At 36.0% G+C, this 24,454-nt stretch overlaps 4 protein-coding genes and 1 non-coding gene across 17 annotated transcripts; 3 read left to right on the forward strand and 2 right to left on the reverse strand.

Moving 5' to 3' along the window:
• Positions 1 to 739: 739 nt before the first annotated feature.
• Positions 740 to 6,674, forward strand: LOC140811511 (WEB family protein At5g55860-like). 6 transcript variants are annotated; one of them, XM_073169434.1, is made up of 4 exons: positions 740 to 1,357; positions 1,472 to 1,557; positions 3,814 to 4,009; positions 4,658 to 6,674. In XM_073169434.1, the coding sequence occupies exons 3-4, from the start codon at positions 3,839 to 3,841 to the stop codon at positions 6,440 to 6,442; spliced, it is 1,956 nt and encodes a 651-aa protein (XP_073025535.1). In that variant the 5' UTR covers positions 740 to 1,357; positions 1,472 to 1,557; positions 3,814 to 3,838; the 3' UTR covers positions 6,443 to 6,674. The 6 variants fall into 6 exon arrangements, with proteins under 6 accessions (XP_073025535.1, XP_073025536.1, XP_073025534.1 ...); XM_073169435.1 differs by having other exon boundaries at positions 1,472 to 1,553; XM_073169433.1 differs by having other exon boundaries at positions 1,472 to 1,538.
• A 243-nt stretch (positions 6,675 to 6,917) lies between these two features.
• LOC140811512 (uncharacterized) lies at positions 6,918 to 11,092 on the forward strand. Of its 2 annotated transcripts, XM_073169439.1 has the most exons (6): positions 6,918 to 7,508; positions 9,617 to 9,702; positions 9,795 to 10,100; positions 10,212 to 10,295; positions 10,373 to 10,447; positions 10,484 to 11,092. In XM_073169439.1, exons 1-6 carry the CDS (start codon positions 7,104 to 7,106, stop codon positions 10,815 to 10,817), a joined length of 1,290 nt encoding a protein of 429 aa, XP_073025540.1. In that variant the 5' UTR covers positions 6,918 to 7,103; the 3' UTR covers positions 10,818 to 11,092. The 2 variants fall into 2 exon arrangements, with proteins under 2 accessions (XP_073025540.1, XP_073025539.1); XM_073169438.1 differs by having other exon boundaries at positions 6,924 to 7,508; positions 10,373 to 11,092.
• Positions 11,093 to 11,193: 101 nt separating this feature from the next.
• Positions 11,194 to 14,188, reverse strand: LOC140811513 (SEC14 cytosolic factor-like). Of its 2 annotated transcripts, none has more exons than XM_073169441.1 (12): positions 14,121 to 14,188; positions 13,724 to 13,993; positions 13,605 to 13,633; positions 12,905 to 12,988; positions 12,776 to 12,829; positions 12,618 to 12,695; positions 12,440 to 12,493; positions 12,271 to 12,330; positions 12,085 to 12,180; positions 11,869 to 11,970; positions 11,713 to 11,793; positions 11,194 to 11,514 (listed from the first exon to the last, which is right to left on the reverse strand). In XM_073169441.1, exons 2-12 carry the CDS (start codon positions 13,791 to 13,793, stop codon positions 11,194 to 11,196), a joined length of 1,029 nt encoding a protein of 342 aa, XP_073025542.1. In that variant the 5' UTR covers positions 13,794 to 13,993; positions 14,121 to 14,188. The 2 variants fall into 2 exon arrangements, with proteins under 2 accessions (XP_073025542.1, XP_073025541.1); XM_073169440.1 differs by having other exon boundaries at positions 14,117 to 14,179.
• Positions 14,189 to 17,513: 3,325 nt separating this feature from the next.
• TRNAF-GAA (transfer RNA phenylalanine (anticodon GAA)) lies at positions 17,514 to 17,586 on the forward strand. Its single transcript has one exon. It is a non-coding gene; the product is annotated as a tRNA-Phe (tRNA).
• A 152-nt stretch (positions 17,587 to 17,738) lies between these two features.
• On the reverse strand, positions 17,739 to 21,210 carry LOC140811874 (serine/threonine-protein kinase D6PKL2-like). 6 transcript variants are annotated; one of them, XM_073169987.1, is made up of 4 exons: positions 21,040 to 21,159; positions 20,875 to 20,940; positions 19,229 to 20,232; positions 17,739 to 18,749 (listed from the first exon to the last, which is right to left on the reverse strand). In XM_073169987.1, the coding sequence occupies exons 3-4, from the start codon at positions 20,122 to 20,124 to the stop codon at positions 17,876 to 17,878; spliced, it is 1,770 nt and encodes a 589-aa protein (XP_073026088.1). In that variant the 5' UTR covers positions 20,125 to 20,232; positions 20,875 to 20,940; positions 21,040 to 21,159; the 3' UTR covers positions 17,739 to 17,875. The 6 variants fall into 6 exon arrangements, with proteins under 6 accessions (XP_073026088.1, XP_073026087.1, XP_073026086.1 ...); XM_073169986.1 differs by lacking the exon at positions 20,875 to 20,940 and having other exon boundaries at positions 21,040 to 21,210; XM_073169985.1 differs by lacking the exon at positions 20,875 to 20,940 and having other exon boundaries at positions 20,941 to 21,098.
• Positions 21,211 to 24,454: the final 3,244 nt, after the last annotated feature.

Here is a 24,454-nt window from a genome sequence, read left to right on the forward strand (position 1 = left end):
ATATATATATATATATATATATATATATATATAAAACCAAAATCTTGGCTAGGCTTGAGCCCATCCCAGCCCTTACTGTATCTCGCCTCTGATTGCAAGACAACAAATAGAAAATTACAAAAAATATATATATAAAAAATAGAAATCTATGTTTCAAGATTCGCATTCATATTTCCTCGTGAGTTTTTTGTTTTATATTTAAATATAATTTTTTTGTTTTATAATGACATGATATCAAGAAAAAATGAGACTCGTGTGAGATCATCTCACGCATCTTAATATGCGAGACGGGTCAATCTTACCGATATTCACAATAAAAAGTAATATTTTTAGCATAAAAAGTAATATTTTTTCATGGATGATCCAAATAAAAGATCCGTCTCACAAATACGATCTGTGATACCGTCTCGCACAAGTTTTTGTCATCAAGAAATATATGGACCGTGAACTAATAATTATGAGGGTAATTTTAAAAGAACGTGAGACTGACTTAAGTCATGGATATATATTCGTTAGATTAATAGTATATGTTTAAATTAAAAAGTGTAATATTTAGAAATTAGAATCTATTAATTGTGGCTTTAGAATTTATAAACTAAATTTCAAAAATAATTATATCACCATAATATATCGTGAAGATTATTCAAAGTTCGTTATGTTTACAATTTCTTACCTCGGAAAACCCTTATTCACGAGTTTTATGATTAAACACATTCGATTTCATCTTACTTTTTGAACAATATATCTTTTCATTTCCGCTCCAAAAATTATTTACATGCCCACAAAGTCACATGTATGTATTGTAGCATCAACCATGTACAGCACGCTAAGGAATACCTCTTTTTCCCTAGTCAGCTTTGGAGCGGTGCAACTCGCGGACCAATCTCTGATTTGCTCTTGTGATTTTTTACTGTGCATCTGAAGAAAGGCCAGAAATTTGAAGTCCTCCCCCCTGTTGTTTTCTCGCACAACCGTGTACAAATTCTTCTCCATTTTCTTGATTTTTTCAACCCAATATCGAGTTTGAAAAACGTTTTCTTTCTCATCACTTGAGTCTTTGGTTGTTCTGTAAACCGCGAGAGGTGATTTTATCGGGGGAACCAGAGTTGCAGAGTCCTGGAGTTTAGTTTGTTTTGGGTTTTTTGTGCGTTTCGCTGATTCTGGGAAAAGGTTCGGACTTTTGGTGTCCAAAGATCGGTGAAAGTTTGTCAAGATTCTTCTTCACCATCCAACGATTATTATTTTTTTTGGAAAAAACCTTTTTGGGATCAAAAGCTTTGTTGATTCATAGGGTTTACGTGGACGTTTTTGTCTGCTCTCAGCACATGATAAAAGTTCCAGAGTGAATTATTATTAGGTTTGTACTTTTTACCCGTTTTCGTTATTTTATCAAAGTTTTTACCCTTTTCGATTTAGTGGATAATTTAGTTATTCTTTTGGTTCAACAATTACTATATTTATGTGGATTCAGGCTGAAGCACAAGTTTCTCGCCAGAAAGATTAATATTTGACATTTTTGCTGGAGCGTAAATTTTTATGTAAACCTTTGATCAGTGGGTCCTTTCATGTCTAATGGTTCTCATGTTATTTTTTTTTCATTTGTCTTATTATAGTGTCTTCACGACTCTCATGATTAAATATATGGTTAATGAATGTACACCAATAACTGATAGAAAGGATTTTCTCCTCTCTCTTGTTGGAAAGAAATAATTGGTAGGAAGGAAGAACTACTTGACTGGAAGGATAAGTAGAGGAGAAACTTTGATTATAAGTGAGAAAATTCTAGAAATTACTTGTTCAAATTGATATTGTTGGCAAAATTTTACGTCTTTCAGTTTCTGGTTCTGATCCTCTAGCTTGCTGAAGCAGTATTGTAGTAGCATTAATTTAGTTAGGATTTTGAAGTTGTCTCAGTCACTTAGATCTTAGTCTTTTTTATCTGTGAGCTTCTTTTGTTGTTTAGAATTAATGGTTGATTTGTCTGTCTATATTGCTTTTTTCTTGAAACTCCCATGAACTATTCTGGTTTTTCTGTACTTAGAATAATTCACGTTGAATAAATCAGCAGCCAACCTTAGAATTTTGCTATAGGATTTTGCCTTAGTTCTATGGTGGCTTAATACCTGTTTAATCAGATGGTTATGTACCAAGTATATTGAGCAACTCATGTATGTTTCAGATATAACTTCTGATAGGCACAAGTACCTATCACAACAATGAAGTAATATCAGCATTTTTAAAGCTAATATAAAATTTGATACTGCTTTATGATCTGTGAGCTTCTTTTGTTGTTTAGAATTTAATGGCTGATTTGTCTGTTTAAATTATTTGTTTACTTGAAACTCCCATTAACTATTCCGGTTTTTCTATACTTAAGATAATTCATGTGAATAAATCAGCAATCGACCTTAGAATTTTGCCATAGGATTTTTCCTCGGTTCTATGGTGGCTTAATACCTGTTTATTAAGGTGGTTGTGTACCAAGTATATTGAGCAACTCATGTATGTTTCAGATATAACTTCTGACAGGCAACAAGTACCTATCACACACTGAAGTAATACTAGAATTTTTGAAGCTAATATAGAATCTGATACTGCTTTATGATCTGTGAGCTTTTTTTGTTGTTTAGAATTTAATGGCTGATTTGTCTGTTTAAATTGCCATTTTTTCTCTTGAAACTCCCATGAACTAATCTGGGACTTCTGTACTTAAGATAATTCATGTGAATAAATCAGCAACCGACCTTAGAATTTTGCTATAGGATTTTTCCTTAGTTCTACGGTGGCTTAATACCTGTTTATTATGGTGGTTATATACCAAGTATTTTGAGCAACTCATGTATGTTTCAAATATAACTTCTGATAGGCAACAAGTACCTATCACACACTGAAGTAATATCAGCATTTTTAAAGCTAATACAAAATCTGAGACTGCTTTATGATCTGTGAGCTTCTTTTGTTGTTTAGAATTTAATGTCTGAATTGTCTGTTTAAATAGCTTTTTTTTTTCTCTTGAAACTCCCATGAACTATTCTGGTTTTTCTGTACTTAAGATAATTCATGTTGAATAAATCAGCGACCAACCTTAGAATTTTGCTATAGGATACCTGTTTAATATGGTGGCTATGTACCAAGTATATTGGGCAACTCATGTATGTTTCAGATATAACTTCTGATAGGCAACAAGTACCTATCACAGCACTGAAGTAATATCAGCATTTTAAAGCTAATATAAAATCTGATACTGCTTTGATTGTGATGATTGATGGTATGACCAATGAAATATCAATTTTCAGGAGAAGACCCATACTTCCGATTAAATTGCTAGTTTACTGTCATATTAGAGCAGGTGATTTTTTCGATCTGTCATTCTTTCAAGTTTTATTAAAGAGTTACTTTTGTGAGTTGAAATATGTTTTGTCTCATTTCTTCGGCATCAGCAATCAAATTGAGATAAGCTAATTCCTCTAACTTAAGAAGGGGATTGACAGTGATACTTTGAAACATGATATTTTCTCATGAGCTGACTCTCTTGCGCCGTTTGTGTAAAAATTTGTTAGTGGCATGTCCTTCACTGGTTAATAGTAGCTGCTTGAGAACCCAAGACGTGAACTCGGCTTTTATATTACTTTAAATTAAACATTCTTCAATGTGGTAGGAAATATGTTCCATACACCCATACTGATTTTAACTTGTTATCTGCAGAGTTTATTCAGTTGGAAAGATCGTGTTCTTTTTTCTTTATAATAATATAATTGATCATCCTTTTCTGTCAAAAATTGTGTTTCACTGGCTGTCCTTGACATGTAACAGTTGGCAACAAACTGATTGAAGAATTATGGTGGCAAAAGATTATCAGAAAACCAAAGGTCCAGCTAAAGCTGAGGTGGGAGAAATTGACACAAGTGCACCGTTTCAATCTGTCAAAGATGCTGTCAGTTTATTTGGCGAAGGTGCTTTTTCAGGGGAAAAGCTAGCCATAAAGAAGGCAAAACCACAATATACGGAAGTATGTTGATTTCTTTTTTCTTGGAGCCCTTGCTTAGTATATATAATTATAATATCCCATCCCCACGATTGTCTCGTGTCAACTACCACTACAGATTCAAGAATGTTGAGTGTGTGTTTTGTTTTACCTCCAGTGTAGAAGTTTGGGATATTTCTTTTTTTTTTTGTACATATTTTGCATACAGTTGAAGTGCAAGGTAAAGGTCTTGAGTTTCATTGAAACTTAACCTCACATTACTATTTAGTTGCTATTTGGTTGGCACCGTATTAGAGTCTAGAGAAATGATTGTCACCTTCGTTACTCTCTTTGACCTTAATTCCTATAGTTCTATGATTTGGTTACATCCCTAACTAATCAATGTTAGAAAGCATTTGGTGGTTTAGCTTTACCAAACAAACAAAAATTGCTATGAAATAGTATACTATCCTGGCATGATTTTATTGTGGAAGATATTGGTTGTGGATGGTAGATTCGACATTGTTTTCTGCTTGCTTACAATGGCTGTGCAATGCATGATTGATTTATTTCTTTGTCAGCTCGATGATTTGATACTCTTGTACTGGATTAATTACATGTAAAAGTTATAAAATTTACATCGAACCACCAATTGCTGCTAGTCTCCTGCCCACATGTTTTTTGTTCTTTCAGAGAGTTCTGGCAAAAGAGACTCAGCTTCACTTGGTTGATAAAGAGCTTAATAGGTTGAGAGATCAATTAAAAAATGCTGAGACGGCAAAAGTTTATGCTCTTGCAGAGCTTGAAAAAGCTAAATCGACTGTTTCAGATCTTACCCAGAAACTGAAAACTATCAATGAATCTAAGGATTCAGCATTCAAGGATGCAGAAGTCTCTAAGCATCAAGCAAAGCAATTTGCAGAAACCAACAATGGCAGTTCTAAAATAACTGATGAGTCTTCAAATATAGATCTTGAAACTTCTAGAGTTCAGTATATGGCTATGGTCACCAAACTTGATGCGGCAAAGCAGGAATTGATAGAAACACGGCAAAATTACGATGCATCTGTGAAAGATAGAGACATTGCCAGCAAGCGAGCTGCTGAGGCAAATAATTCTGCCCGAGAAAATGTGGGAAAAGTTGACGAGTTATCCAAGGAAATAGCTACTGTCCAAGACTCGATTCAGCAAGTGAAGTTTGCTATAGCTCAAACGAAGGAGGAAGAAACAAATAATTGCGATGACAAGGAAAAACAGAAACAGTTACACAAAGCAAAACACGACAAAACAGTAAACAAATTGCTTGCTCTGCAAAAAGATGTAGATCCGGAACTTGTTAAAAATCTGGAGACTCAATTGAGTGAAACCTTGTCGGAAACAGAAGCTTTAAAAAAGGATGTGGAGGGTAGAAGAGATGCAGATCTTGATTCTGTGAAGGCTGTTACTTCAGAGTTGGATGGTGCTAAAGAATCGCTGCATAAAGTGGTGGAAGAGGAGAATACTTTGAGAAATCTAGTGGAGACCCTTAAATCAGAACTGGATGAAATTAAAAAGGAGCACTCTGAATTGAAAGAGAGAGAAACAGAAACAGAATTCATCGCAGGTAATCTGCATGTGAAGCTCCGAAAAGCAAAGTTTGAGCTTGAAGAAGCACTTTTGGAAGAAGCAAAAGTTAGGGGTGCTTCTGAGGAAATGATCGACACAATTCGGCAGCTTGCTGTGGACAGAGAAAATGCGAAACTTGAAGTTGAAGACATGAAACAGCAAGCAAAGGAGCTTAAGGGAGTAGCAGAAGCAGCCAGAATTGAACTCGAAGAAGCAAAAAAGAAACTGAGAGTTGCTTTGCATGAAGCAGAAGAATCAAAGGAAGCTGAAGCTAGAGCCCTTGATCAGATCAAGATTTTGTCTGAGAAAAATGCAGCCCGTGTCTCAACTTCAGAGCCCGGTGCTCAGATTAGAATATCAAGAGGCGAGTTCGAGTCACTGAGCCGTAAGGTCGAGGACTCTGAAAAACTAACAGGTATGAAAGTTGCAGCAGCGATGGCTCAGGTGGAAGCAGTCAAAGCCAATGAAAACGAGGCCCTAAAGAGACTCGAGGCTACACAGAAGGAAATCGAGGACATGAAAGCTGCAACTCAGGAGGCTTTGAAGAAAGCAGAGATGGCCGAGGCTGCCAAGAAGGCAGTTGAGGGAGAACTCAGAAGATGGCGTGAAAGGGAGCAGAAGAAGGCAGCAGAGGCAGCATCTCGAATTCTCGCTGAAACGGACAAGCCCTTGGTATCGCCTCCTCCTGTGTACCAAAGCCAGAAGCAGAAGCCACAAGAGACAGCCATACAACCTCGAAAGCTAGAGAAAGCAAAAACATCCGTGGCCAAGAAAGTGCTAATGCCTAGCCTTAGTGTAATGTTTCAAAAGAAGAAAACCCAAGTCGAGGGCGGTTCTCCTTCTTATTTGCCTGGTGAGAAACCGGTTTGGTGAGTGTTATAGACGAATTTTTGTGCATAATGTTCATCGTGAGACAAACTAGCGTTGGCCATCTCTTGTGTATATTTTAATTATTGTGAAAATTTAGCTCTAGGTGGTGTCTTTGATTCATTGATGATGTAAAGGTGCCTACTAGTAATGTCAGGTCTGCTTGGTGAGCGTTTTAGATTGCTTGTGGAATTCTAATACATTCAATACGTGCTTTGCTTTTGAAATCGTCTTTTATTATGTCATTTTGAAGTGAAAGAACGTTTGGAGAAAATAATACTTTTGACTGTAAAAATAGGCCAAAGCACAACGTGAGAAACCTTTGCCTAAAACAAAATTTCCCTTAAAATCTTCAACATTGTATTTATCTAACGTCAAATCATTAAGTAATATGGAAAACAAATAGTTGTGAATTTTTTTTAGTATATATATTGGTTAAAGATTTGTTGTATTACTATTGGGCTTCCAGCTAATGTAGCAAAACACGTATTAAATGTAGTTCATCCCATCCACCGACTCCGATGCCCATAATTTGCGATGCTATTAATTTTGTGGAAGGTAAATATTCAAGCACTAGCGTGGAATGTGAATCCGACACTTGACCAACCAAGGAGCAAAGCACACTCCCAACCCCCTCTACTCTACTCTTACTGTACTAAAGCATCCAATGTCAAACCCCCTAATGGCCAGCAATCGCGACGATCCTCTTCTATTGCTGAGTGCGCACCACCATTCCGCCTCGTCTTCCTCGCCGGCAGCTGTCTCCGACCCCGATAGTTACCTTCTCGACGCCTCCCAAATCGGTAGCGCCTCCGGCAGCTTCCAGAATGATGGATTCCTCGGCTGGGGATACGACGCTGGATTTGTCAACGAAGCCGAGTATGGCTTCTCGCGCCCCGATTTCAGGCAGGGTGCACTTGTGGGAACTGTGGAGCTGTACGAGCGCCACGTCTTCTTGTGCTACAAGAACCCTCAGGTGTGGCCGCCTCGTATTGAAGCGGCTGAGTTCGACCGGCTGCCCAGGCTTCTTGCTGCCGCTCTAGCTGCGAGGAAGACAGAAATGAAACGACAGGTAGAGGGTTTTTTTTCTTTCCTGTGGATTTTGTGCGGCGGTGCAACGTCTGCTTTTTTTTCTCTGGTAGAATGTTTATGAATTATGGCAAGGTTGTGGATGTTTGATGGGTTTTGAGGAAAAATTGAACTGGGTTTTGATGTAGATTAGTTTTTTCATTGTATGTGTGTTTGTGTTGGGAAGTTGTTTGATGGGCGTGGCGTGCGGGATATGCATCAATCTTATCGGGTGTAGCGCCCTTACCCGAGCCACTACTAAACAGACTAATAAACATGCAACATTAAACTTAATACCAACAGTTAAACAGCGGAAACCAAATACTTAATCATCTTACAACCCAAATGAAAACAAAACAATAACAGCAGTCTTAAACATTAATACAACCATAACAAATACAAAAAATAACCCTGAACGAGAAAACGATAAACCACAGAAAACCTCCACTGGATCACCACCGAAAACCCAACTGCTCTAGCCACTGCCCTGGTCGTCCGAACCGTCCAACCTAAGACCTACCCCGTGGAATGGGGTGCCCAAGATGAAAACAAGGACGTGAGCGACAATCGCCCAATACGAGAATGTACGAGTATACAAACTGATATGATGCATGCAAAATGCAATATGCTCGGATATCAAGGATCAAGTCAAGAATCTCATGCTCAGTCTAGAGGCGCCTGAGTGTGTAGTCTCTGATCTGCCCTAGGCATGTTTTGGCTCCCACACTCATCATCAAGACGTGGACCTGCAATGTCCAGGTCATCAGAGCCCGCGGGTCCCGTCGGACACTGTAGCTCTCGATGCCCCATCGTCCACAATAAAGAATAGGGCTGAGCGGCCCCAACAAACGAGGTATATCTCAAAAGATATCAGGCTCAACATGATATGTCATGCATAATATGTCAAAGCAGTAAAACATGTATCATGCAACAGATAAATATGCAGCATATAAGTGTGTATACTACGCTTGGATATCTCAGTCAGTACATCACGTACCTCACTAAAACAATCTGACAGAAAGCTCTGAACCTAAACAATACTAACATAAAGAAATCACTAACAAACCAGAACAAACATGCTACAAGTTCTCCCTAATGATCCTTAAATCACTATCTAAGGATTTAGGATTATACCTGCGTCCGTCGTCAGCCCGCTGATGATGTCTTGATCTCAGTACACCGACCCTCCTCGAGTCGACACTAGCTCCGAAACTTCCTGACACCAAAGTGCCCTAGAAACTGGCTAGAAAACTTAAGGTACAACTAGAACTCTCTCTGAAGAATGCGGTGAAAGAAACAAAAGAATCGGCTTGCATTTATAGGCTGCATCCGCACTATTTCAGAAAATCCGAACCAATCTTATCTGCCACGTGTCAGAATCTCATTGGTCTAGTTGGATTTCTCGAGATAATGTAATCCGAAGTAGGTCGGGTTATCCATTTAAAATTCGGTGGATACCAACAGCTTAAACCCGAATTATCAATTCCTTAATAATACTAAATTAACAACTCATTAATTATGTCTTAATTAATACTTCATTCAAAATAAGAATTCGGGTCATTCCATCATGAATTTTGTTTTATTACCATGTAATTCGATAGATATAATTAGCGAAATGGCTTTATGAAGCTATTCGAATTATAAGGCTGTGTTCTTTGACCCATTCCCTCAACTTATGTGGAATATTAAGACAAATCTAGCTCTCAAATGCCATTTTTCAAACATTGAAGCTTCCGATCACTATGTACATGCGACAACTGATCATTTTGGGCATGAGCTCAAAACTTGCAACTTGCTGTTTCGCTGACTGGAAAATATTGTTAATTATAAAACAAAATATTTTCCTTTACTTTTGTGTACTTCAATGGAAAGAGAAACTAATGGAGGTTGGTTTTCTGTCAAGAACATCAGCTCCTCTGCTTTTTAGAATGGTCTCGGATTTCTCTCTGTTTATAGCATGCATATAGATATTAAGTATCAAGCATGAAGATGTGAGATTTTGGGTTTCCATGATAAAATGCGTGGAAAATCACGACTTGGATTCCTCTTTACCATGGTTTGAATTTTGAATTATCCATTTGATGACAATCTCTCTCTCACAAATATTTTCAGACCCGTTTAACTATATGTGAGGGACGTGATGGTACTGAGACATCAAACGGCGATGTGCTAATCTTTCCAGACATGATTAGATACAGGTTAACGTTAAAGTTCATCTTCTACTGCTTTGGAAACCCATAGCATTCCATTGTATTTGACATGAAAGATCGTAAATTTGAATATATTACAGGAGATTAACACATTTTGATGTTGATACGTTTGTTGAGGAGGTGCTCGTGAAGGAGTGTGAATGGTTGCCTGGAAGCCCAGAAGCTTTGAGGGGTTGTTATATTTTTGTATGCTGTCATGGCTCAAGGGATCGACGATGTGGTGTTTGTGGACCTTCTGTTATTAATAAATTTAAGGATGAGATAGAATTGCGTGGTTTACAGGGTAAAGTGACTGTTGGGCCATGTTCGCACATTGGAGGGCATAAGTATGCGGGTAATGTGATCATTTTTGGACCAAACATAAAAAAAGAAGTCACTGGCCACTGGTACATGGATAACTAGTTCTCCTTTACCTAATGTTGTTGAGCAGTTTCTTCCTTTCTTGAAAATTGCCTGTTCACTAATTAAACAATGATAATATTGCAACCACGCGGCAGGTACGGATATGTAATGCCTGAAGATGTACCTGTTTTGCTTGAACAGCATATTGGGAAAGGAGAAATTGTCGATTGCCTATGGAGGTAATATATAGATAGCAGACTAGTATCAGAATTTTCTTTATGAGCTTGGCCCATAAATATTTGATTTATTTTTGCAGGGGACAAATGGGATTATCAGAAGATGACCAGAAAAAGTCACAGGAACTAAGGTTTCAGATCAACGGTGAAATATTTACGGATAGGAGCACAAATGAGACTTCAGGAATAAACAATGCAAAAGCAAGCATGTGCGCATCTCAAGCAGATGGCACGGTATGTTGTCAAGAGAATGATGGCTTCCCTTGCTGTCAGAACCTTGAATCACAAGGAAAGGTGGAGTCTGCCAAGGTTGTTGAAAATGTTACTAACGAAAAGAAAAGTCCTCGTAAGCGACAAATTTCTCAAAATAATAGTAGTGGAAATGGAACTGGTCCTCGTAAAGTGTGCTCAATGCCTACGTGGTTTGAAACCTGGGAGCGTGAAGATGCATATGCTGCACTTGCTGTTGTCGGTGCTGCTCTATCAGTTGCATTTGCCTATAGCTGCTACAAACAGCTGAGCTGAAATTCCATGCTATTGTTATAATTTCTGATTGTGGTTCTTTTCTGTTCAAGCTGTGGTTCCCCCATGGTTGAAATTATAGATGATCATCTTTGAGTAAAAAACACTCGATCCCATTGAGTGTGATTGTGTATGTCTTGTAATTTAGAACCATGGGAGACCATTGTAATTCAGGTAGGTTTACATGATGTATAGTATTGCTATTTCTGTACAGTATAAGATAACTTTATTGTTGCCATAAATTGGCTTGAAAGATGAAGCATTTTGCTTTGATAATATCTTATGCTTTGTGATAATAAGGGACAGATACATGCGAATTTGAAATTAGTTAACTCACTGAAAATAAAAAGCGTCCGATGGATGTAAGCTTCATCTGGCTTCACTCCCCAGAAATTTTAAGCTCTTGCAATGAGTGTGCAACCGCATTTTGCTTCCCAAGTCTTTGAAATTCACTTTTAATGGTTTGAGCAATCTTGACGTCTACTGGATCAGGCTCAGGAAAGTCCACATGGAATGAACCGTGTCTGACTGGAGTGACCAACTCCACCAGTTTGGCTTGTTCTCTAACATAGTTGTATAGCTGCTGATGAAACGGATGGTCCAGTGAAAAACAGTCACTAACCATTCCGTTTCTGGCATGTTTGGATGACCCTGAGCCTTCCCCTCGGCAAAAATGTGGGAGAGACTCATAATCCATAATCTGCACACGTCGCAATGGTAAAAGTTGAATGATGGGAGTTTACCGGATGAAATCTTGTGTTTTATATTACTACTGGGGAAAAATATGCATGTACAGGGAAAATGTAAAGGCAGTCTAATTACCAACCCTACCAACACACCCCCTCCTTCCGTCACTGATTGCTCTTGTCTATACTCATAGACCAGAAGAGTGGCCTACCTTTAACAGTTCGTCCCTTCCGGATCCTGAAAGAATCTGCACTTTCTTCCTAGTTCTCTCATGCAGAAGAGGTTTAACAACCTGTAGCAGCAGAAAATTGTCAGATGAATGTTGCATATTATTTGAGATAAACTGCAGGCATGCTTCAGCGCAAACCTTCCAACAAGCTGTAAATATGTATGGGGCATTGACTATGTAATAAGTGTCTGTCTTCTCTGGATAGTTTAGGTCGTCAATAGTTGATATCGCAGACAGTAACTGCCAAGAAATGTATGTTAGTCCAAGAATTGATAAGAGTGGTTCACAGAGTGTGAAATACAATGAGTGATGGCTCCATTGAAAAAAGAAAGAAGAAGGAAATAGTCACGACACCTTAATTTGATTCAAGGCAGCGAGCTTTAAACCGGTCATGTCCAAAATCTTTATACATGTGCCAATATACCGTCCAAATTTTTTTGTTGCAGAAGGCTATACAACATGAGCTTGAGTAAGTCAACTAGCTAATAAATAGCAACAACATTATTTAAACATTGAAGGGCAATAGATTCTGAAGCTAACCAGTATGACACGATCTCTGTATTCATTCATTTGGATATGTGATTGAACATAATAATGAATCTGAAACGGAGAATACCAAAAATTACTGAGCATAAAATCTTGACAATAGTTTCCACAATAAAGAACATAATTTTGCATATTTGCAAGAGCTGCAAGGCTTGTAACTTACGGGTGCTTTGTCATACGTGCTGAGACCAACACCAACGGCGATGACTGGAAGACCCTATGAAATAGCGAAAAGAAAATAAATGTTTATTGTATTATGGCATTGTTGCTGAAACTTCAATAAATAATCCATGGAGAAAAAATAACAACGTTCTAATAAGACATATAGCCAAAAGAGGAACCTCTTTCGTGTATCCAGGCATTCCCACGAGCTGAGAATTCCTTATTGCTCTATACATGTCACTAGGGACAATTGGTTTCTACAAAAGCAACCAACCCTATCAGCAGGGAAAAAGAAAATGATGCGAGGTTCCAATGAATATAAAATTTAAAAACGAACCCTCAATGTGCAGTCAATTTCATTTTGTATCCTCCAGTTTAGACAGTCATTAAGCTGTAAAATACGACTACAGTTAAGAACCACTGAGAATGACCACTTTAAATGGATTCCAGCCAATTTGTAACTAACCATTTTCTGCGCAATCAGTACATTTCCATCCCTTGCCATGAGAAACCTCACCAAAGTCTCCCTTTGATACCCTAGATGCATACTCTGCAAATGAAAAAGTCTCAACTATCTAATTTCACTCATTTCACATTGACCGTGAATGTGTGCATCGAAAATAAAAGGCAAGCTTCCACCAAGTCGATGTACTGAAACTCCAAGTTCGATGATGACAAAATGAGAAACTGTGAGTTACATCAGATAAACTGAACAGATCAAGTTAAACCTGAGAAAAGACGTGAGATGATGCATGAACTAGTCCAGTGGATTCAAGAAAGCACCACTTTTCTTCTCATGGTTCTAAAATGAATCTTGACTTAAATAAGACCAATAAATACTACTTGAATAACAGTAAAAACCCAGGAAGAAATTTCAGAAAGAAAGAAAAAGCAAGGAACAAAGGAAACCCAGCTCTAAATATCCTGAACCAGATCACAGCCAATTTCCATTGTTCAAGAACTTAAATCAGCAGCATGACTATTTTGTCCATTACATCATCTCTAGCCACAATCAGAAAAATTATATGCTTAGCAACCAACACTCGTATAAAACACAAATTAACACTCTTTAGAATGAAACACATACACAAATTTGGGTTCATCGAAAATCAAACTTTTCCAGAATATTCACTCGAAAAACATAACAAATGGGTAGCAAAAATCACCTGGAAAGTTTTCTTCAGTGGCTCATCGACTGCATTAAAAACATGAAAACATCAGCAAGCGGCAGATCCAAAGATCAAGCAATGGAACATTATTTAGCAAGACAACTAGAGAAACTGACGTTTTTCCACCAAGATTTGAAACTGTTTGATCATATCTTCCGTTATGAACATCATTGTGCTTTCCTTCATCACGTACACCTTAGCAGATAGATTCAGGCCAGATTTCGAATTTTCACCGTGGTTCCCTCGAGATGATGGGTGGGCTTTTCTCACAATACCGTGTGGTTTTTGTGAAAATGCGGGCTTTTTTCCCTCGAAACAAACCTCCTTCTGAAGAAAAAGACACTACCTTTCTTGGATCTTTTATAGATGTCCGTCCAATTCTTCTCCTTCACAATTTGAAAGAAAAGAAACACAAAAGCAAATTTTTTAATCACGTGATTGGAATAAAGAATATCTTTGGCCGATCGTTTCCAAGTATAGTTATTTACTTATTTAGACTTAATACTCACCGACCCAGAACGATTCCACAGTAATTATATACTTGCCATGTTTTGGGATCTGCTTGTAGTACTCGTGTCCTATGAACTTCACTAAATAACAATCGGAAATTTTTTATTTCAAAACAAAAAACAAAAAACAATCGGAAATTTTTATTTATTTTTGGTTTCTTTATATTATTACGGAAAATTACCTCAGTTTTGGAAAAAAAAAATTCGTGATTTAGCGCTCTCCTAAATATTGTGTAGCTGTCCAATATATATAGTTTGTTTTTAACTATTCACTATTTTTAACATTAATTTTTGTAGCAAGTCTCTTGTGAAATGATTTCATTGATTTATATCCATGAGATGGTCGACTCAGTCAATAATTAGAGTGTAAAATAATATTTTTATATAAAACATAATAATTTTTTATAGGTTGAATCGTTTATGAGATTTGTATTACAAAATTGAATCGTTTGACACTCTCTGTATGAGTTTTTATGAATTTATGTATTAATGGAAATTGTTATATTTTAAAAATCTACGGTGAGAATCATAGACAAGTAACATTTAAAACAAAAAAAACTCATATGAGATCGTCACGAGTTAGTTTTATGACTCATAAAAAATATCATCTCTAACTTTAGATATGAACCGAATCGACTAATCTCATAAATATAAACATGTGAGACCGTCTTAAAAATGTCAAACTCCAATCAAAATCTAGTCTACTAATGACAGTACCAAAGATGGAATCGAATATTAACTCGAATGTCTCGCAGCATAAATATCGCTAGGATAAGATATTTAATATGAAATTCACATGAAACATTTTTAACAAGTTACCATGCAAACTTTTGCAACAACTCGAAAATATTTAAATAAGTTGATAGAAGATTAAGGAGAACAGGGAAAAAAAAACATGTACGTTCGAGATGCGTGCAAGTTTAAATTCCTATTCGAACATCTTTGCTCCGTTCTGGATTTGTTCGTGCCACAAACAGATCTAGGAAGAACTCACAATTTTTTTTGTCGTCAATGCATTACTTCACATGAAAAATATATGTTCATCCGGTACACATATTTAATAATTAAAATTGAGATATTTACCCATAGGTAACATCGAAAAACCCGTTACCGATCTTGTTCGAACATATAAGTCGCAATTCACCATCATCACTCTAAATTTTTGCAGCAAATATTCGTCAAAGTTGCGCCCACAATATATATATATATATATATATATATATATATATATATATATATATATATATATATATATATATATATATATATATATATAAAAGATTGCTTGATTTCAACGAAATGCTAAAATTTATTCACATAAAACTTTATTCGATTAATGTCAACCGTATATGGAAGGGTCAAAAAGTTGCCAGGTATTGATTGAAATTAAATTATAAATGGAAAAAAATGTCAGATTGAATTTATTGGACGAAGCTAACCAATTGATGGTAATTTATTAAGTGTGGGGCAATATCAAAGCTAGGGAGTCGACAAGACACCTTGCAATTTTAGTGATTTTCTTGCCTTGCCTTGTCTTTTCTATGTTTTTTTTTTTGCCTTTCCCATTTTATTTTTATTTATTTTCGGTCTTTTATTGGACGAACATAAAGGGCTAACGTACTGGACACCGATTTCAGATTGTGTGGGCCCAATTATTGACCTAGATGAGGAGTTTGTGAAGGTCAAGGAAGTCCATACAATTAGCCCATAAAGGAATAAATAAAAAGATTCGAAAAACTCCATCGGTTGTAATTTTTTTTAAAAAAGAAGAAAATAATAAATTCCAAATTCTGAGAAATTGCAAATTTGGACATATTATGGTATTTTATGCCTTACATTATATGGACGAGGACTTGTTTGTCTTGAAATTTTATTGGTAACAGAAGAAGCCCACGGATGAAAAGCAAGTATGCGGCAATAGAAAGAAAAAAAAAGAATAAACTGTCTACATCCACAAGCATATTTAACTTTTCCCCTAACCCTTGATGGTATCAAATAAAATAGAAACATTCAAAAAAAAATCGAATTTTGGAAAAAATGTTAAATTTTACAATATTAGAATAAAGTAAGTGATCTTGTAACTAAATTTATGGATCTGCTCAAATTTAGTAGTTAGAGGCATAGTTTGGATACATGGGATAAGAGAAGGACTGATAAATAATCCTCTTTATCTCACGTTTGGTACCTTTTTAGAAAGCCCGTGATAATATATTGGGCCCTTGATAAATAACTTTATATAAAGATAAAATATCATTTCTATTAGATATGATAATTTTAATTTAATGATAAAATACACTACAAATGACTTAATTGCCATCAATTTATAAAAATCCTAAACTCTATCTTCTCTCATTTCACTTGTGCTTCCATCGATCCTTCACTTGTGCTTTTTCATAGACTTGTCATACTACATTCCATATATTGATTTTTTATATATGCTATTATTGTCGACAAATGAATTTGATTTGGTTTTTGATATATATTTATTTAAAATTTATATATTATATAATATATAAAATTAGATAAAAATAAATAAATCATGTAAGCACTCATGAACATACAAGAAATATGAACTCAAGCAACAATTTTGAAATTATAATATTTATTATGATAATGTTAATTTTGCCATTACAATCTAATATATAAATTTAATCACTCTTATTAGAATCATATCAAATATTAAATATAATATCCTACATCTTATTTATCTTTAACTTATCCTTATATTATATATCACATACTTATCTTATCATGTATACCAAATTATGTCAGAGATTATTTACAATATGTAACAATATAATTACGAGTGGAATAAGGAAAAGTTACCTATTCTTGAAATTTACCAAAAGTCGTTGAGGGGCATGAAAAGACGCAAAAGGCAAAGTGTTGAGCATGTTGTTTTCCTCCATCAAAAGATGCTAAACACTATTTTAACATGTATCAGCTTCATTATTCAAGATTAACTATTTATTTCTGTATTATCTTGGAGAATCTTCCGAGGTGTCAGGCTTTATTTCGCATTCACATGCTTTTGTCTAATCAAAATTTTTTTTTTTGGCCAATTAATTAAGGTAATGGTGGGCAATATTCATTAATCAATTCCACATATATTGTGTGCATATACATATTATTCTACCAAAAATGCAACATGGTGTAATATATTTGGGTGAATGAAGGGTCACTATTGACCCTCCTTTAACTTAGCCCCTTTCTTTTTGGTCGGATTGTCATTTTTGAGTAATTTGAGTGAATGGACACCTCGTTCTTTAAAAGATTTAATGTCTAATGGAAAAGGAATATGGAAAAGTGAACATTTTTCAAGAAAAAACAAAAGTTAGCTGAATTTAAAAGTTGAGTTTATATTATTTCAACATGGCACGGTTTCACTACTTAAATGGCGGGGATAGCTCAGTTGGGAGAGCGTCAGACTGAAGATCTGAAGGTCACGTGTTCGATCCACGTTCACCGCAATTTGTCTTTTTTTTCCTCAACTTAATAATTGATACACTGGACACAGTAAATTGCTGCGATGCCCAACTAGAACATGTTTTTTCAGTTTCTTGAAGCATACATGAAATAAATAAATAACATACCGCTTGATTGGTATATTTATGGGTTGATGTTAACAGAATCACAACATTTGCATAGCAGTAATGCAAGCACCAACATTTACTTGAAGTTCTCACAAATGCTTGAAAAAAATTCATATTTCTAGTTCACTGAAAGTAAACAGCGGCGGCTCAAATGCCAAAAAAACAACTAAAAGAAATCAAATTCCAAATAGTTATGAGTACTCTGCTGAGAAGAGATGGCTGGAGGGGCAACTTTTACACCAGTTGGTGCTGGAGGGCCAGCAATTTTCTCGATCTCGAACGGTCTAGGGACGTCTGGGGGACTTGCGCAGCGAATTAGAGCCCAATTCACACCTTCAAAGAAGGGATGCTGCTTCACTTCTGTTGCTCCACGTTTGTACCCCAATCTATGCTGTGGCTCTTTCACTAGTAATCCTCTTATAAGATCTCTTACCGCAAAACTAACTACTGGCGATTCTGGGAAACGCAAGGGCTGGCCTACTACGTTGAAAAGGGTGGCTCGGTTACCTGATCCCTTAAAAGGGGTCTTACCGAACAATAATTCATATAAAAAAATCCCAAATGTCCACCAGTCGACAGCACTGCCATGCCCTTCACCTTTAATGATTTCAGGTGCCAAGTACTCGTGGGTGCCCACAAAGGACATTGAGCGTGCGTCTGTTGGTTCGGCAATGAGCTCCGGTAAAGGGCTTACTTGGTTGCCAGTTTCAATTTTGGGCTTCCTTTCTTTCTTTGATTTGCTCGAAAATAAACGAGGACCAAAACATGTAGTCGGGACTATACATGATGGCTGGATACAAGATGGCTCGATGCAAGCTGGTTGGACACAGTAAACAGGGTCTTTACGTAGGGGCTCCGCTTCAAGCGACGAGGACTTGATCAAAGTTGGGCTGACAGAACAGCGAAGAGAGAGATCGAAATCTGATAACATTATATGCCCATCATCCCTCACGAGCACGTTTTCTGGTTTTAGGTCACGGTAGACAATGCCGAGCATATGGAGATATTCCAAGGACAGAAGGATCTCTGCTACATAAAACCTGTATGCAAAATTACAAATAAGAAAATATTCCAATCCAGAAAAGTGATCTATAAGTAAATGCATCAATGTAAGTGCCCCAAAATAGTGCTAACCGGGAAACTTAAAGAACAGAGGAGTTTTAATTCACTGTAAACAGATTGGAGGGAGTGGGGCCACCCAAGTATGAGCAGCCAATGAAGTGCTTCTTAGCGCCCTCATCAAATGCAAGTCGAAAAAAAATCAAGTTTTATATGCAGTTTTATAATAATGTAATTTTGTCCTGTGCTTCTCAATAATGCAGGATTTAGCACTGGCGTACAGGAACACTTTGAGGCCAAATGCTTGTTGAATCACAATTAAGATCGATCAAAGAAGCTCAACATTTTGAAGCAACGACAACATAATTTTTTGCGGTTCAAGAAAATAAATGCTGCATTTCTAAGAAACCAAACAACAACAACAATATAATATGGAGACTGAGTCAAGAAAGGGGCATACTTAACAGCTTGTTCAGAAAAATGCTTTCCAGGTTGCCTCTGTCGTAGCGTATGCAAATCACCACCAGGACAGAACTCCATCACTAAACATGAAAATTTTTCTGTTTCAAAATGCGAGTATAGGGTTGGGAGAAAAGGATGATCTAGAGACTGCAATATTTCTCTTTCTGTCTGGGCACGCAACAGTTTCTTCCGACTAGCAAGTGACGCTTTATCCATTACCTTCATTGCAAAGTAACACTTAGTACCACATAACTCAGATAGATAGACACTTCCAATGTCGCCACAGCCCAATTTCTTTAGTAGTCTGAAGTGCCTCAGATCCAATACCCCATCCTTTGTACGAACAGCCTGTATTGCTTCCCACCTTAGGTCATTTGCCTTGTGTGGTTTGTTAACACTGCTACTGAAGCTGCTGCAAGAACTTTCATCACTTATGTCTGTGCTTGTGCTACCCCTGCACAGACTGCTCTTGCCACTCTCGACAAAATCGTTACGATCAATATTCTTAGCACCGCCATTAGCTTTTGTAACACCATGCTCTCCATCCGAAACTTTTGTAGACGCGGCAAGATTCTTTATATTTCCAGCATCATCGGATGTTTTCTTGTCGTGGTTGAGTGTTTGCACTTGTTTTGAGCTACCCAAATGTAAGTTTGAATCCACTTCACCGACTAAGGAACTAACAGACTTTGTTTCCAATAAAGTTTCAGTGGTAAGTTCCTTTGAGGCAGAATTTTTTACAGTTCTAGGCACTTCTTTTGCAGAGGGGTCTAATTTTCCTACTTTGGGATTTGGGATGGGACAAGCCTTCCGAGGATTTCCTTCAATGACTTGCACTCCATTAGTTTTGCTATGCTTTACTGAGGAATCCTTGGTGCAAGAACCAGAAGCCATTACAAAGATTACAGAATCCGTAAATTAATCAGACTCTTAAAACCAAACAAAAGCGTATCCCCATCCAATACCATAATCAGGCGTCGTCATTTACAATTGCATCCACATCTGCAGTTAAGCCACAAGACAATGCAAAAGATAAATAATATGGAGAGCAAAACAAATATAACTAAAGTTGGGTGAAATTTGAACAAAGGGTAAAACAGGGAGCAAATTCCATATAGATACCGTACAGATCTTTGGCATAACCCCGCAAAAAAAAAAATAAAAATCAATCAACATCTGGTGACGAAAGGGTAGCAGGAGTTAAAGAGGCCAGGAAGTAAATTTCGATGCAGCCGCAGATCCACACAATGTGCAGAAAAGTAACAAAGCATCTAACTTGCCATCAACTGATGCGTCAAAATAAAATCATTTCACCTCAAGAAATCAAATTTTTTAACAGGAAAGTAGACATTCTCCAAACCACCACTGAATTGCAAAGAAAGAGATTCAATTAACCAGCAAAACAAAGTGCAGTCCCTCAAACATGCTTCACAGTCAAAGCCTACCACATATCAGAAGATAAGCATAAATTAAGGATAAAAACAGCGAGAAACTAAAAAGGAAAGGTTCATGAACAACACACAGATCTTGACCGATGACCCACCACTTCCATGTAAAAACCCACCAAGATGGATCCACCAAACCCCCCAAAATCTCACAAACTAAACCAAGAAACCCAGTGAGACGCAGAGAAGCAAAACGCACCAAGAAGACCACTGGATCAGTTCAAAAGCAAAGCAAAAAAAAGCGGCCAACCCAAAAAGACGCAACCTGAAGTCACAAAGATCGAAACTCTAGCAGCTCACAGTTTTATCAAATGAAGGCCCTCAACTGCACATACAATAAAACAATAAAATGACTCAAACCCACCTCTTTTCCTCTTCCGTAAAACAAGTAGTGTGTAGTAAATAATGGAGGAAAAAGTGAGAGAAAAAGCTTGAGAATGCTGAAAGAAAAGAGTGAGAGATGAGTATTGACTCTTGCCCCTTGAGTGGGAGACTGGCCTGGGCCCGCGGGCTACGCCGATTCCAATGCAGTCTCTTTACATGTTCAATAATTTCAATGTATTTTGTCACTTACACAAAGGTCTGAATAAACATGTGGACCTCCGACTGTTGAAGCTGTCCCTCATGCTTGGAACTTGGAAGTTGGGCCTCCTCGTCTTTTTAATTTCATTTTCATACATATATATTAATTTATTTAAAAGTAATTGCACTAAATAATTTCCTTAAAAAAATATTAGAAGTCTAATAAATCTTTTATTTTTAAAAAATCCAATACATTTCATCTATATTATAAAAACTCGGACATACTTATTCTCTAACAAAAAGTTTCATGCCTGATTTATAAAAATACGATATCTAAGATGATATTAATTTTACATCGTCTTTTTTTAAATAAGCCATGGTTGATAAGAGCGAATGCGAATTTCGCGAAAAGATCGTTTTGCCCTTCTTTACATCATTTTTGTGGTCCACTCTATCTTTAATTTTGTTTATCAAATGTTGTCTAAACTTTAATTTGGCTCATGGACAAATGGTCCAAATTCTCCTCTATCATTTCTTTTTGGTTAATGGAGATGAATTTTTTTATAATGCCTAGTAGCTTCAATGAACCTTACCATTTCAGCATCTACAATGAAGATGTAGTAGTTGTTGCCCTATACTATCTATCAATCATGTTATTGTCTATAAAAATTTTATTGGTATTTTATTCATGCAAGTAATAAATTAGTTAAATACATGTATATACATGAAAAAAAAATTATTTTTCATGCTAAAAGTATTATTTTTTATTATGAATATCGGAAAGGTTGACCCGTCTCATATATAAAGATTCGTGAGACCGTCCCACATGAGACATACTCAATTTTATTTTAGAACTTAGAAAAGAACACCGTTTAATTAGAGTTATCTATTATACTGCTCGCGGACATTGTGGTTTTTAATACTTCATTATAACTAATTTATCATACGATATTTTTTAATTTGGCATTCTAGTGCGAGTGAAAATTAAATATTTTGTATAAAGATTTGAAATCTAACACATAATGGTACGGACGCATAAATATTATATTTCTTCACTCAAAATATTCTATTTTTTAGAAACATAAATATTTAGATTTTAGAAGTTTCAATATGTTACCTTTTTTTATAAAAAAAAAATAGAAAATTTGTTAAATACATGTATATACAATTATACATATATAGATTTATATATCATTGGAAAATTCGATAAACTCTTAATTTTCTTTGTGGGCATGCATAAGGACAATAATCTTTTCAACAAGATCTACTGAAAATGATAAATCGATGTTTCTGGATCTTGACAGGCTCTTCAAATAAACTCGACGGAATACAAAATACCATTCAAATCCAAAGCACGATATTTTGTTTTGACTTATCAAGTAACTCGACAATTTGACAATATAACCAATTACTACACAAACAAATTTTTTTTGTCATATATATATAATGTAACATTCCATGCAAATCATATATTTCAATCAAGTGGTTTATTCTAAGGTGACCTGTTGTAAAGATTTTCACTTGGACTGCTTTGATCCTTGGTTAAGTAGTCTAGAATTTTTGCCAATTCATCTGCATTAGGCTGATCTAATGTGGATGTTGGGGGCGTCACATGACCAAACACTGTTGTTGGTTGAATCACACGAGGCTCGGGCTCGAAAATGGTAGCTTCAGACTGAGGATATCGAATGAGGTTCATTTCATGTGGAATTTTGGGTGTAGAAAAAGAATGGAGATGAGTCGCGTTATCTTGAGAATCACTCCGATATTTCTTTAAGAAAACAGCGAGAGGTTCGACATAATCATCAAAGCCTAGTGATCCCAGTGCCGACAGTATGTCCTCGGGCTTAATGATTCTGCGATAATCTCCATGACATTTTTCATTAGCTGCTCTCGTAACAAAGACGATAAATTCGGAGATGCACTCTTGTATCATCTCTTTCGAGTCGTCTAAAATTTTCACATGTGGAGGAAGGACTTGGCGCATGATCTTAATCACATTTGGAATCGGCAGGTATTCATCCGGGCTACGTTTGAGTGGTTGGTTAAAGCTTACATGATTAGTATCGATCGCAATGTCCCTAGAGCCGGAAGCCTCTCGACTAACCATCGTGTCTGAAATAATATTTACCGAAATGGGCCAGTTGAAAATTGTCCTCTCAGGAAATGGGCTTTTGGTGGCCCACCTTTAATGTACAAATACCAGTCCACTTTTTTGAAAATTTTTAACATGTGGCCCAAAAGATCAAATTAGATATGGCCATGCGGAAACAGAACCAAGTAACCATTTAAGTAAAATAATTCGATTTTCTTTACTTAAAATTTATAACAAATAAGCTTGAAAGTGGATTTCGTATATTGAAATGAAACCCGAAATTTATTGAGTAGGTCTCCACGGTCTCACGAATCTTTATCTGTGAGGTGGATCAATCTTACCGATCGATATCCACAATAAAAAGTAATACTTTTAGCATAAAAAATAATATTTTTTTTCATGGATGATTCAAATTAAGAGATCCGTATCACAAAATTACGATCATGAGACGTTTATATAAAATTTTTGTCTTAACAAAGTAAAAAAGGAGAAACAATTTTATCATTTCTTTAAGTATTTATAAAAAAATAGATTTTATATTTGGTTTCTAAAAAATTTCATTTTTTAGAGAGAAGCAAAAAATGTTTTTTAAAAAAGAAGAAAAACTAAAACAGACTTAAAAGCATTACTTCCGACTTTGAAAATATTTTTTTTAAACAGTTTTCACACACGAAAATATTATTTTTTTTTTAAAATATAATATTTACTATAATTTCATCCAATCTTTTCACATCGAATCTTTTCATTTGATTAAAATAAAAACTCGACAAAAATTACACTGAATGGTTTAGAAATTTCCAAAAATTTGTTGCTTCGTTGAACCTGGATGGCATACATTAGGCCTGCCAATTTGTTCCATCTCCAACCTTTAAAATCCTCCTTCGATTTTGTTTGCAGTATGTCAACTTAGACGTAGTGGTGAGAAGAGATATGGAGCAATTTTGCTTTGATTTTATAGACATGGTCAAGTGGTGCAAATGGAAGGTGGCATGGCATATGTGGTGATTTTGTGGAGGTAAAATAAGCAAAATATTATGCCCTTTGTTCTTCAGAAAGAGTTTTTTAAATTTATTTTTATTAAAATAAAATAGATACTATTTTAAAATCAAATAAAATATTTTCTTTTTCACACATTTTAATTTTTAATTGAAAATTACTCGTT

This window comes from Primulina eburnea, chromosome 14, assembly GCF_022965805.1.
Source record: "Primulina eburnea isolate SZY01 chromosome 14, ASM2296580v1, whole genome shotgun sequence".
In the NCBI taxonomy this organism is placed as follows: domain Eukaryota; kingdom Viridiplantae; phylum Streptophyta; class Magnoliopsida; order Lamiales; family Gesneriaceae; genus Primulina; species Primulina eburnea.